The 13,448-nt window shown below is 37.1% G+C and overlaps 1 protein-coding gene across 2 annotated transcripts in view; it reads left to right on the top strand.

Moving 5' to 3' along the window:
- The window catches only part of syt6a (synaptotagmin VIa), a 43,236-nt gene that overhangs the window by 20,427 nt on the left and 9,361 nt on the right, over positions 1-13,448 (top strand). For both annotated transcript variants that reach the window (XM_039652628.2, XM_089124191.1), the window contains exons 2-3: positions 6,504-6,888; positions 8,949-9,507. In XM_039652628.2, coding sequence (XP_039508562.2) covers positions 6,504-6,888; positions 8,949-9,507 — 944 coding nt within the window. The remainder of the gene's footprint in view (positions 1-6,503; positions 6,889-8,948; positions 9,508-13,448) is intronic.

The following is a 13,448-nucleotide window of genomic DNA, read 5'->3' as shown; positions in this document are numbered from 1 at the left end:
CTGACTGTGAACAAGCACATTTCTACAATGATATTGTCAAATGACAACTTGTTTTTTCGTGATGTTGCGTCCAAGGCAAGAGGTGTCGATATAAACACAAGATACAAGAACTAAATATTACTTATATTTCGCCCCGCACAACATGAACAATTATTGACTGTACCTTTAACAAAATACTTCCATTTTTTCTTCCTCCATTTCTCTACACTATAGGGGAAAAAACCTTTGTAGTTTTCTTGAAATTTCAAATGTTTTATTCAGGGCTAAATTCCAAAATCATCGCCTGTCTGTAGTAGATTCTGTGAATATGCAGCAGTTTCTTTGCCTTTTGGTTACTATCCCTAAAGAAACTGTGTCTGTGGGTTCTGAGCTTTCGAATGTTTTGATGATTGGCTCGCAGTTCTCTTCTTATACCTTTGGGTTTAGCTTAAAGTTCTCTATGAGCTTAATATTTCTCAGATCAATTACACTAACATGGAAAAAAATCTCTTCTCCAAATCTTCTTGGAGTCTGTAAAGCTCTGGGATTTAAGAATAACAACAATATGTCATTGCTAAAAGCATGGTCCAGATGTTGTTACATTGAATTTATGCCTGAAGCTCTACGACAGGCTGTTTACCTCCCAAAGTTTGAACGTATGAATTCTGCATTGCTCCCAGCAGTCCTTCAGTTTGAGAACCCCGGCTTTGTTTGCTGTGGAGCTCCGCCACTCAGAGATCCTGGGAATTAGGGGATTTGAGATTGCAGTGGAGAAGGAGCTATGAAATAGAGCAATCTAAAAATGGTCCGGATGGAGATTTGCTTGCAGAGCCGATGTTTTTCTCCTCTGTGCAGAATAAAGGAGAAAAGCTCCCCCTGTAAAGCCTGGGATGTCATGCAGCATCATGTGAGGTGATTTATACAAGCGGCCAACTGAGGAATGACCCCAAATAAAAACGTTTTGTTTTTTTCAGTTTTCCATTAATTTTATATACACATATATACATACATTATTATACACATATTATTATTTATGTATTTATAATATGTTAAAATATACTTTATATATATATAAATATATATTATATAATACATTTTTATAAATAAGTAATTTTTTGGTTTATTAAATTACCATTCAAAGGTTTAGGGTCAGTTGTTTAAGTCTCTTATGCTCAATAAGGCTGCATTTAGTCAATCAAAAATAAAGTTAAAATAGGAATATTTTGGGATATTAATATTACAATGAAAAAAATATTGTTTTCTATTTTAATATATTTTAAAATGTAATTTATTTATGTGATGGCAAAGCTGAATTTTCAGCATCTTTTGTCTTGTGAACCTTCAAAAATCAGTCTAATAGGATGATTTGTTGCTCAAGAAATAATTGTTATTATTTTAAATGTTGAAATCCATCGTGGTGCTTTATTCAGGATGAATCATGTAAAGTTGAATGCTTCACTATTGATCAAATTAATGCATCAATGAATTTGACTGAATACTAGTATTAATTTAAAAAGGGTTGGACATTTTCGCAAGATGTAAAATAAGTTTCTGATGTCCCCAGAATGTGTATGTGAAGGTTTAGCTCAAAAATACGCCACAGATATTATTATATAGCATGTTACAATTTTCACTTTTTGAGGGCGAGTAAAAAAAAAAAAAAATGCACCATTTTTTTGTCTGTCCCTTTAAATGCAAATGAGCTGCTGCTGCTGCTCCCAGTACAGGGGGCAAAGCTACACCAGCTTGTGTACTGAAAATGTCAAAAACTTGTAGCTTTTTATGTTTAAACCAGAGGCATACAAAGATGGAGAGACTCAAGAAGAACAACAAGTGACAACATGTGGTTAGTTGACGAAGTTATGCGTGTAGTTATCTTCTAGTCATTAATTCTAGCCAACGCATTCTCATCCCAAGGCGTCATATACTGACGCTTAAGCCAATGCGTTGACATCCAGCACACATGGCACTCTTTAGCGGGGTTTATGTAAATTTAAGGGTTAGTGATGTCTCTATTTAAAAATAAATAAATTATAAGGCTATTTCTTTAAAAGAAAATAACTCCCTTTGCATTGAACCTTGAGCGTCGTACAGATGTTGCTGCTCAAACAGCAACTTTACACATTAACTAAAGTTAGAAAAGTGAAATCATAATCAACCACCCCTTTAAAAATAAGCAAGACTGCAAACTTTTAATTGGTAAAGTGCACTGTGGTACTAGAAATCACAAAACGCTCTTTAGTGAGCGGTCACATTGATTTATTCGAGCCGATCTAATTGATCTTGACTAAAGTAGGAATGCTTTGAACTCGGAGGCAGCTATAGTCCTTCTGTAGCTATATATAGCTATACATATATTTGCATACATCCTCAAGAGACCATATAGGAGACAGATTTACACTTTGCAGTGTATTTTCCTGCCAACTCCACCATCAATATTAAATCTATATGCGTTCACATAGGAACAGAGATCTGGTTCGAAGGCATGATATGACAATGCCTCTGAGTTCTCCCTAATGGTGGCCACTAATTGTGATGCCAGTTCCTATCAGTGTAGCTCCCATTGTCCTGAAAATATCAGCTGTCGGAGATGTGTGGGTGGAAGAGAGACTGTGTAATTGAGGTCCGCTGAGTTGGGTTAACACACTGTCTTCCTGATTGCCCTTTGTGTAAGGTTAAATTAGGATGTGTTAGCACAGTGTTCCATTTTGTTGCAATTTTATCCTGTAATTAAAGAAAGGCGCATGTTAGAGGATCTTTAATTGGCTTCATTTCAAGGTTCAGATGACCCCTCTAATGTTGTTGTTTGTTGCCTCACATTTTATGTCCTCTCACGTTAATTCTTAATTTCATGCTGTCTTTTGAGCGCACAACAAAGCTTTTTGTTTTTGCTCGGGATTGGATGATGAGACCCGACAGGGCACATGTTGCATCTTATAGCTGGGTTTCTATGAAAACCAGTTTACATTTGAAGACATTTGAAGGAAAAACCCTCGGGCCCCAGTTTGTTCCCTGACTCCGTTTCAAAACACATCTTAATTGAATTTGTGGGCCTCCTGATATTACTCATGTGCTCCAGACAAGGCCCAACCCTAGTGAACCCTGTGCCTGAGGAGGAGGGGGGAAATGAACAGCCCCTTCCCTTCATGTGTTATCTCATAGGACAACATGTTCTCCGCTCTGCTTCTGCAGCACTGGCCTGGAAAATGCTGCTGAGCGCCAAGATGTTCCACAAACATAAATGCTGTGGATTCATTATGCGCCAGAGGTTGAGGTTGTTTTTCAGGATACTAGCCTACATAGAGTTAAGAAAAGCTTGACTGCATATTTAATTAGCAGCCAGATGCATTTGCAGTCTGATCAACGGACCTGACAAAATGACATCAAACGTTTTGATGAGCATGTTTGAGCACCCCCCCCCCCCCCCCCCGGACCCCCCAATAGTAAAACTGCACATTTTAGAGACACACATGTCCAATAATCATGCTGTTGAATCAGCATCTTGATATGCCACACCAGTGAGGTGGATGGATTATCTCGGCAAAGGAGAAGTGCTCACTAACACAGATTTATGAACATTATTTGAGAGAGATAGGCCTCTTGTGTACATAGAAAAAGTCTTAGATCTTTGAGTTCAGCTCATTAAAAATGGGTGCAAAAACAAGTGTTGCGTTTATAAATTTGTTCAGTGCATAAACAAAGAAATAAAATAATTGTAACTGAAATAAAAACAAATTATTTAAAAAAAATAAATCTGTTATATTTTAGCTAGTTCAACCGTTCTCATTTTCAATGACATATACTAACTAAAATATCTAAAACTGAAATAAAAATTAATGAAAACTATGTAGACATTTAAGAAAAAACTTGACAAAAACATACAACAAAATGACTAAAACTTTATAAGAATAAAATTAAATTCAAAATATGAAAAAGTATAATAGTACATGAATGATACTAAAATAACATTCAAACATTTTATACCAAGGATAGCATAGATCATGTTGTAAAATGTAATTTGGCAAGCCCCTAAACCTTAATGATATTTATGAATTAATAAATAATGAACAAATATTAATAAATAATGTTATTTGAATTATATATATGTGTGTGTGTGTGTGTGTGTGTGTGTGTGTGTGTGTGTGTGTGTGTGTGTGTGTGTAAAATTACAGTACTACAAATGTACAGTATGAATTAGATACATTTCAAAACTTTTTTGAAAGCAATGATTACGCTCACATGTGAAGCTATAAAGATTAATATGTTACATGTCATTGACCCTAGATTAGGCTTTTGACTTTAATCCAAGAAAAGATTCGCTTTTTTGACAAATTTTCGCACTAATCACCTGAGACTGTACGGCTTCCCTTTGTCTTGGACAGGCCTGAGAAAAATATTTGGTGACTGACTGATTGCATTTATGAACCATTATATGCATGGATCATTAGCTGAGTATTATAACCAGAGCGGTGTGAAATATCATGCTGGTTGGCAACTAGGTCCATGGGGAGTCACAATGTCACTGTTTGGATTCATTATCCATATCGCAATGGGTGGAAGCTCACTTTGCTTTACTGTCTTTTGTACTGCTTTCTTCAGGCTGATTTACAGCCAAATCAACATTAATGTCCAGTATGCATGGCATCAACTTTCCATTTTACACATGACTTAATCAATAAAAATCCATCACATACCTGCAGATGATAGGCTGATAAAAATTCATTATTAGCAACGTTTCGGTCTCACGACCTTCATCAGGCATACACAAATTTTCAAACTCCCATTTAAGACCAAGCGCATGAACACTAAACAAGGCTACAACTGTAACCACACTTACATATGACTAAAATTATTGTTTAACCCCACTAACAAAACTGTCACATTACCTTGGCATTATCAGCCCTGTCCAGCTGTACAGGCGAGCCAGACTTATTAGAAATCAAAGAGACAACAGTGGCAAACCAGTGGGAGACACATTTCAGAGTCTGGATCATTTCAGTTGACAAACCAGAAGCTATGGCAGCGTTTGAATGTGAAAATCCGCTGAACACATAAATCCCTGGACCAAGAAATTTCATATCCATTCGGGATAAACCCTGAGCCCTTGAAATGGACGTTTTAGAGAAAGCAGTTTACAGAAAACCGCTTGACAGTTTATTCAGGCGATGGGAAACGTCAGCAAATATATGGCTTGTAACATATTAGAAACTTTAGAGAAGCTACGTATGATGCAACAACAACAAAATAACGTTAAACCAGTATTTTTTTATTTCATCTTTACATCTGAGGAAAAATTGTTTTCTCAAGTAAACTGAAATATTTTTATACGGTTATACATATTTTTTAAGAAATACAGATACGACCTGAACAGAAGATACATTTGTATTTGCAATGAGCATCAAATGAGCATATTAGAAGGATTTCTATGTGACTCTGGATACTGGAGTAATGACTGCTTATAAATTCTGCATAATAAAAAGAAAACAGTGTATTTTGATCAAATAAATGCAGCCTTGTCGAGCATAAGAGACTTATTTTTGATTAAAAAAAGAATCTTAATTAGTCTTGCAAACTTTTGACCAGTACTGTATATTATAAAGTATTAAAGTATAAAGTCTTGATTAATTTCTCCTGTTTTGACCCCCGAGTCTTTCTTTAGGTTACTTGATATTGTGTGCTTCCAGAAGTCACGTAATGACAAATGACTTGGAAAGGAATGAGGAACTGACTGAAGAACAAAAGTTGTAAAATACTCCAAATTAGACGTGGCCCCAAGCCCTTTGAACTGTCAGTAGAGATTTATATTCCATTTGAGCAAGGACACATTGTACGTTCCTCAGGAAGCCCAGGGAGATCTCAGCATGCATTATTTCAAATAAATCAAACCGGTTGAAGCAGTGGGCGAGAGCGTTCATACAACTGTTGGGAGAAAAAAAAAACGCAATCAGCGTTTCTCACTATAAAAACACATCTCCGACAGAAAATAAAAATGAATTCAGCCGCCTCAATATTATTGCTCTAGAACCTATATAGCGCTCCCACACAAAATGACAACTCTCCCTTTTATTTTACATTATTGTTTACACAGTGCTTGTCAGCAGTCTTTGAGCTTCTCCACTCCGTTTGTTCTTTTGCGAGCAAATTCTCTGTAATCGTGAAGAAATGAGTTTGAGCTTGCTTTCCGCCTACATGCATAAGAGCCATTGATGGGTTGAAAGCGTCGCATGTGAGAGCACTTGATATTGCTGCGGCATCTTCCGCTGCATTGTTCCCTTGGAAATAGATTATGGGCTTGTATCTGCGATAACTTTAATTACATTTCATCATTTCTGCACTGTTTGTGAGTGTGTGCGTGGTTTGAAATTTAGGGCCTCAGACAGTGTTTAATGGATCTTTAGATAAATATAAAAACAAGTCATTGCTCATTTGAAACCAAACTAATGCACTTCTCTTTCTGTCTGTCTCACTGTTTCGACCATCTGTCTGTCCATATTGTGCGGCCCATCACTTCCGCCCGGCTGTAGACATCACTGTTGGCCTCCCCATCGGTGTGATAATAGCGTGTGGCCTGGCGCTGCTGTTGCTCTCCTCATTCGTCTCCTGGAGGCTGTGCTGGGTTCCTTGGAGGAACAAAGCCCTCTCGTCAAGTTCTGCGGTCCTCGCCCCTGACAACTGCCCTTCACTTCATTTACCGTCTCTCCTGCCCAGTCCTCAGCCATCCGAGGTCGCCATGGCGACTGAAAAGGATAAGTATTCTTTGGCGTCGATGGGCTTCCTGGAGGCTGCTGTTAAAATAAGCCGCACGTCTCCCGACATCCCCGCCGAGGTGCAGCTCTCCATGAGGGAGCACTTTTTGCGCCGTACACAGCGCATGCAGAGACAGACCACAGAGCCTGCGTCATCCACCAGGTAACAGAGCCAAAAAGTATAGGAACACAAATACTCTAAAAAATGCCCAGTTGTTTTAAGCTAATTTTGGGTAAAATATGGACAAACCCAGCCATTGGGTTAAATTTAATTTAAAAATGTAACCCAATGGCTGGGTTTGTCCATATTTTACCCAAAATTGGGTTAAAACAACCCAACATTTTTTAGAGTGCACTTACACTACCCTTCAAAAGTTTGGGGTCAGTAAGATAATGTTATAAGACAACTGCGTAAATATTTTTACAGTCAAAAGAAAAAACACAACTGTGATGAAAAGCTGATTTTCCAGCAGCCATAATCATACTGTATATGCTAAAGTCATCAAAATATGTTAAAATGTAGCTGTAAATTCACACTATTCTTAAGGGATGCCCACCTTCCCGCCTTTTTCCTATTTTTGATCAATGTTCAGCCTGCAGCCTGTGTCCGCAACCATTTACACATGTCATCGGTCACATATATACCTAAAGGAGAGGCTCCCTGTATTATTAGATCTGTGTAAACTTTCCTCTATGTCCAAGGTGGCTATTCTAGTATGGCTCGAAAGGCATCAATTACAGTCACCTCATTAGAGGATCTCATAAAGATATTACAGAACAGATGAATACTGACACCAACAAGAGAAATAAACTTCTCAAAAAGCATCATTTATAATTATCTTTAATTAAATATAATTTGTATTCTAAGAGTATTTTGCTGATGATGCATAATATTTTAGAGGACAGTCTTTCATCTGAGACTGCTTTGTTATTTTATTCCTTCAGTAATGCATTTCAAAATCACTTCAGGGCGAGTTTTTAATGTTTAGCTGCTTCATAATCACTGGAACCAAGAGAAGTGCTGCTCATGCTTGATTCATTTGGTCTTGTTCCAGGGACCTTAATTATGGCACAGAACTTGTCCACTCAAAATTTGATATGTCATGTACTAATGTATTTGCTCCAGAAAATGTATTTGAAAGACAACAACTCCCAGAATGCACTTGCTTCATAGCCCTAGGAGGCCACGCCTACCAGTAACAGAGCACAGTAGTTAAACAACGAGTCTTGGCTACTAGTGAGTCTCCGTGAAAATGTGTTTCGAGATCGCCCAAAATGTCCGGGATTTGGCTTTTGCGCTCTACAGTCGCCATTCATCATGTTTACTGTGGCGAGCAGGACGAGGCTGAGGGCCACGGGAGAACGGCGCGAGGCCGGTGACATGATTACCAATGAGTGACACCTGTGAGACGCACCAGTCTCGTATCTCTCACGGAGGAGCGGGAATTTTCTTAGCAATGTTAAAACTCACACCAATCAATCACTTGTTTAGTGTTCATATAAACACTACATTCAGATTCACCAATCAGAATGTATTCAGTTGGATTGAAACAAAAGGTGTGCATGTAAACAATAAATGGCGACTGCAGGAGCAAAACGGCCAGGACATGTCTGGGAAAAAGATGATGGAAACCCCTACTCAGCTTTCTCCACAGAACAAGAGCCTGCTTATTTAGCTTCCAAAAAAAGATGGCTGACACTACACATTCTGTAAATGAGATCCCACCCTCTATGGGCAGGTTGAGAACAAGCGGGACAGCCCCTACTACTGACTGTAGACTTTAGCCTCTGGCCAAAAAAATCCTCCGATGACGCAAAATGACAATCGGGGGATTTTTTCCAGACAAAAACTACATAAATCTCTCATCTCAGGGGGACATGAAGGTGGAAAGCATAATTTGAAAATACTACAGGTTTTCTACTAATACAAAGCTATACTCTACTAGTATCCCTTTAATATTAAATAGTATGAACTACAGTTGAATTAACTACACCAGAATTCATTTTAACACCCCGTTGCCTTTTGAGAAAAGTAGTTACATAACGGATAAAACAATTGCTATCATGGTATTGAGGTTTGTCTTCACGAATTGTGACAAAGCTCAGGTTTATATTACAATAGCATACACCTTGCCTTGAGCTGTTCAGTTTTTAATCCAACTTTTTCTAAACATCATCAAATCCCTCATGTTACTCTTTCTCTCCTTTATCTATTTTTTGCAGGCATAGTTCCTTCAAACGTCACCTTCCCCGTCAAATGCAGGTTGGAAGTCTGGACCTGGGAGATGATTATGATGTGGATGAGCAGCCAACCAGCATTGGCCGTATCAAGCCTGAACTCTACAAGCAGATGACCACAGAGAACGACGGCTCCGACAATAGTAAAGGCGGCAAAAACTGTGGCAAGATCAACTTTTCTCTCCGCTATGACTATGAGAATGAGATGATACTTGTCAAGATACTCAAGGCATTTGATCTACCAGCAAAGGATCTTTGCGGCAGCTCCGACCCCTATGTCAAGATCTACCTGCTTCCAGATCGCAAGCAGAAGTTCCAGACACGAGTCCATCGTAAAACGCTCAACCCCACGTTTGACGAGTCCTTCCAGTTTCCGGTACCCTATGATGAGCTTTCCGCCAGGAAGCTCCATCTCAGCGTTTTTGACTTCGACCGGTTCTCAAGGCATGATATGATTGGGGAGGTCATATTGGACAATCTGTTAGAAGTATCTGATCTCTCGAGGGAAACCTCCATCTGGAGAGACATTCAGTACGCTACTTCTGTAAGAGAACCTTGCCGCTCTCCACTTTTCTTGATGTGTTTGCCAAATCGTGAAATTCTGCTGGATTTTAAGCCGATTTGTTTTTATGGGGAGAGGTACATGATGAGGGTGCTCATATATTGATCACATATTGATCAGATCTGTAAATTAATATGCAGTGGGTAACAAAAGTCTGAGACCACTAGTTTTTTTTATATACACAAATTTCACTGAAAATTTAAAACAATTCGAGTAAAAAGTTGACTTTTGGTTTGAAAACTGTTCACATGATCAATGTCACAAATGAGCTTTTTTGATAAAAATGCTAAAAATGCTAAAAAAAGATTTATTTCCAGGTTAAAATATATTATTAGATTTTATTATTATATTGTAAAATTGTATATTTCTGTATGTGATACGGTAAGAATGGTTGAATATATACAGTATATATATATATATATATATATAGCCTATAAAATAAATTTTATTCAGCAACGATGAATTAAATTTATCAAAAGTAATAATATTTACAATTTATTTACAATATGTTTACAAAAAAATTATGTTCTTTTGAACTTTTCATTCATCAAAGAATCCTAAAAATTGTATCAAGGTTTCCATAAAATTATTAAGCAGCAAAACAAATCAGCAGGATCATGTGACACTGAAGATTCTAATGATTCTGAAAATTCTTCTTTGCATCACAGGAATGAATTCTATTTTAAAAGAGTTCTTTTTTTAAACTGTAATAATATTTTGATAAATAAATAAATGATAAATAAAATAAATCAAATAAATGCAGCCTTGGTGCAGCATAAGAAATTTCTTTGAAAAATATAAAAATCGTACAGAAAAAATTTATTCATTGTATAGTCTCAAATTTTTGGACCCCACTGTACCACATGACTAATCTGATAAATCATAAGTCATCCAGGTCATCTACGACATTCTAGACTAACCTTTGTTAGTAAGAGAAGGAAGGATAGATCCTGAAACCTTAGCAAGTGCACTTGATTTTGCACCGGTCAGACAGTTTGTGTTTAGTGTAGATTAGAAAATAAAATAATTCTAAATAACAAGGCCATTAGATGCGACTAAGGTATGTGAATTAGCTTGTTGGGTTATTGACATAAGCCCTATTTGCATGGGATAATTATTACCTGGGAACCAGGAAACAGAATAATGTCCCTTACCCTTCATTCAAATCACAACTCCATCAAATCATTCTTTTTGTTTTTGCTCTTCTGATGGTTTTCAGCTTTCTCTTTCTGCAAATTGTATAGTTGTATGGTGTAGGCTATAGAGATATGACCCTGCACCCAAACTCCTATCATAACACTCCATTATTCACAAAAGACTGATAAAAAAAAGCGCACAGGAAACAAAAACATTGAAAAATTATATACAACCCCGCAAAATCACAGAGATACCAATTCGCACAGGATTAATATTATCACAGGACCTCAGTAAAATATTATGGTAGGTCCTTTGCTTGGGAATTTTGACTTTACAAATTACAGACATGGCTGATTTGCACAGGATTCAGATCACAGACAACCTCTGCAATTATTACACATGACTAGAGGTCACCAGGTAATACTTATCCTGTGCGAATAGGTTTATGGTCTGTTAATATGCAGACACAATATTCAACTCTGTGCTACCTGCTTACACCAAGACAGCCAAATTAATGAGAGTTCAGGGATCTACCCTCATTAACACACAGATAAGGTAGTAATTGACACATGGAGATGACTGACACAGGCTGATTGTATGTGTGGACAAAGTAATTGCCTAATTTTTTAACGGGCTCTAATAAGAGGTACTGCCAATCACAGTATAATATTATTGAAGGTAACCTCCAAAATAGCAACTGAGGTCATCTGAGGTTTGTTTATCACACCATAATGGCCGGCAATACTCCTCAATGAGTCTTATTTCTCTCTGTTTTCTAGATTTACTGCTATCCTCAAAGGAGCAATTCAATAAACCTGTGGTTATTGCTTTCGTGGCAGGAGGCCGGCTGCCCCTTGAACAATAGCACACGTTCGGTTGTACTTGGCAGGAGATTTGAATCTGGAACTCAATGCACTCATTTCAAAATTCAAAAAAACTATTATGTTGTTTTTTTTCCTTTACACGCAAAATGAGGTGTTAGGCAGGATGTTAACGCTGCTCTTTTCCATACAATGCAAGTTAATGAGTATAGTGCTCATAAAATGACATAAAGCATCAAATAATTATCATAAAAGTGATACATGAATCAAGTCTTCTGAAGTTACAAGAAAAAAAAATACTAACGATTAAGCTGCTTTTCATATATACGCAGATTGGATATGTGCATTTTCAAATTTGTATTGTTATTCAAGTATTCAATTTTAATTTGTGCATTTGTCAAAATTTGGTGTCACAAATGGCTTCAAGACAAAAGAACCAATGGCGTTTGAAATCACGGACTTCAATGATGGTGTGTCATATTTAAATACGTGTGCACCTGTAACAGAGGAGAGAATTAAACGTGAAAAATAACTTAAATTTTGCTCTTTTTCATACAAAAAGCTATTGATTGCTTTAGAAGACTTGGGATAAGAAACTTGATATCACCATTTATTTTCATTGTAAACAAAATAACATAAAAAACAACTAAACTTCTGCTTTTATATTTCATGGAAGAAGGATTATACCAATGAATAACAATGGGCTAAATGTAAATGATGACATATTTTTGGGGATGAACTGTCCCTTTAAGATAATGCCAGCTGACAGCAAACATGTTCCAAAAGGCGAAGATGGAAGGAATTTGGTGTGATCTGAGAAATAGTTAATCCAAATCCAAATAATTTTACAAAATCAACACATTCACTGTATTTGGAAATCAGACATAATTTAGTAAGCTTGACTTTTTAACCTTTGCCAAATTGTTCTGTAACAGTCAATTTATTTACTTAAAGTTTACTTGCTTTACTTTTCTTTCTGTCAAGCTGGCATTTTGCCCATCCATCAGTCCACTTTAAAAAGTCCCTATATGATACTTAAGTGGAAACTGCAAATAATCACCTTAGAGGGCTAGAGAGACATTAAGCCACAAGTAGGGAGTCATGGGATATGTCTGTCAGAGAGAGGCTTATTGAGTTCATTTAAAGTGATTAATTTTTACGCCATGACTTAATACTGCTGAGATGATGACGCTAACACGCTAACTCTAGCTTCCTTCGCCTTTGCATCACATGTGCTTAACTTTCAGACAAAGTGGGTGGTCTTAATGTCTAAAAATTCTGCCTCATTTTTGTTGGATAGGCCTACACTTGTTTTATCTTGATCTAAAAGAAACTTGATATGCTTGGATCAGTTGTGATGGAAATAATGGACCTCATGCCCTGGTGGAAAGGCCGAAATGTTTTGAAGTGTTGACATTTAATTAACAGTTTGCTCGAGTGGTGTCCAGGAGAGCTTCCGGCTTGGAGAATCGCAACAACTAATTGGTCACTGTGACTATATATGTCCAATCAGTACTCTCCTAACCCACGATATTGAGTCAAAGGCTTATTAAACCCAACCATCATTGTCAAAATGCCAAAGATACCAATAAATAACTTCTTGCAGTTCTAACTAGCTTTTAGCGTATCTGGGTGGGAAGTTTGGGAACCTATAGCAAAGTGACTGTTTTGATCGTATTAATGCAGAATAGTTCTCTATTCAGCCACTGTGCAGATTGAAAAGACAATAATTACTGACTATCAACACTGTTACAATGATTCATCCTCTTAAAAGATTCTTGCACAAAACATAGATTCATTCACAAAGGAAACACCGCTAGTCACAATTAGTCATAGCATTGGGAAGTCTGAATAGAAGCCTGTTTCCGCTCGCGTTCAAAAAAGAATGGTTTGGTAAATTATAACACAAAATGTCATAGATATAGTTGACATAATTATGAAAGAGAGTTTTGACTGTCATGAGAT

The sequence above is a fragment of the Pimephales promelas genome, chromosome 20 (assembly GCF_988280905.1).
Source record: "Pimephales promelas chromosome 20, fPimPro1.hap1.1, whole genome shotgun sequence".
In the NCBI taxonomy this organism is placed as follows: domain Eukaryota; kingdom Metazoa; phylum Chordata; class Actinopteri; order Cypriniformes; family Leuciscidae; genus Pimephales; species Pimephales promelas.
Note: the sequence above shows the minus strand (reverse complement) of the source record. Positions and strands in the feature narration are given on the sequence as shown.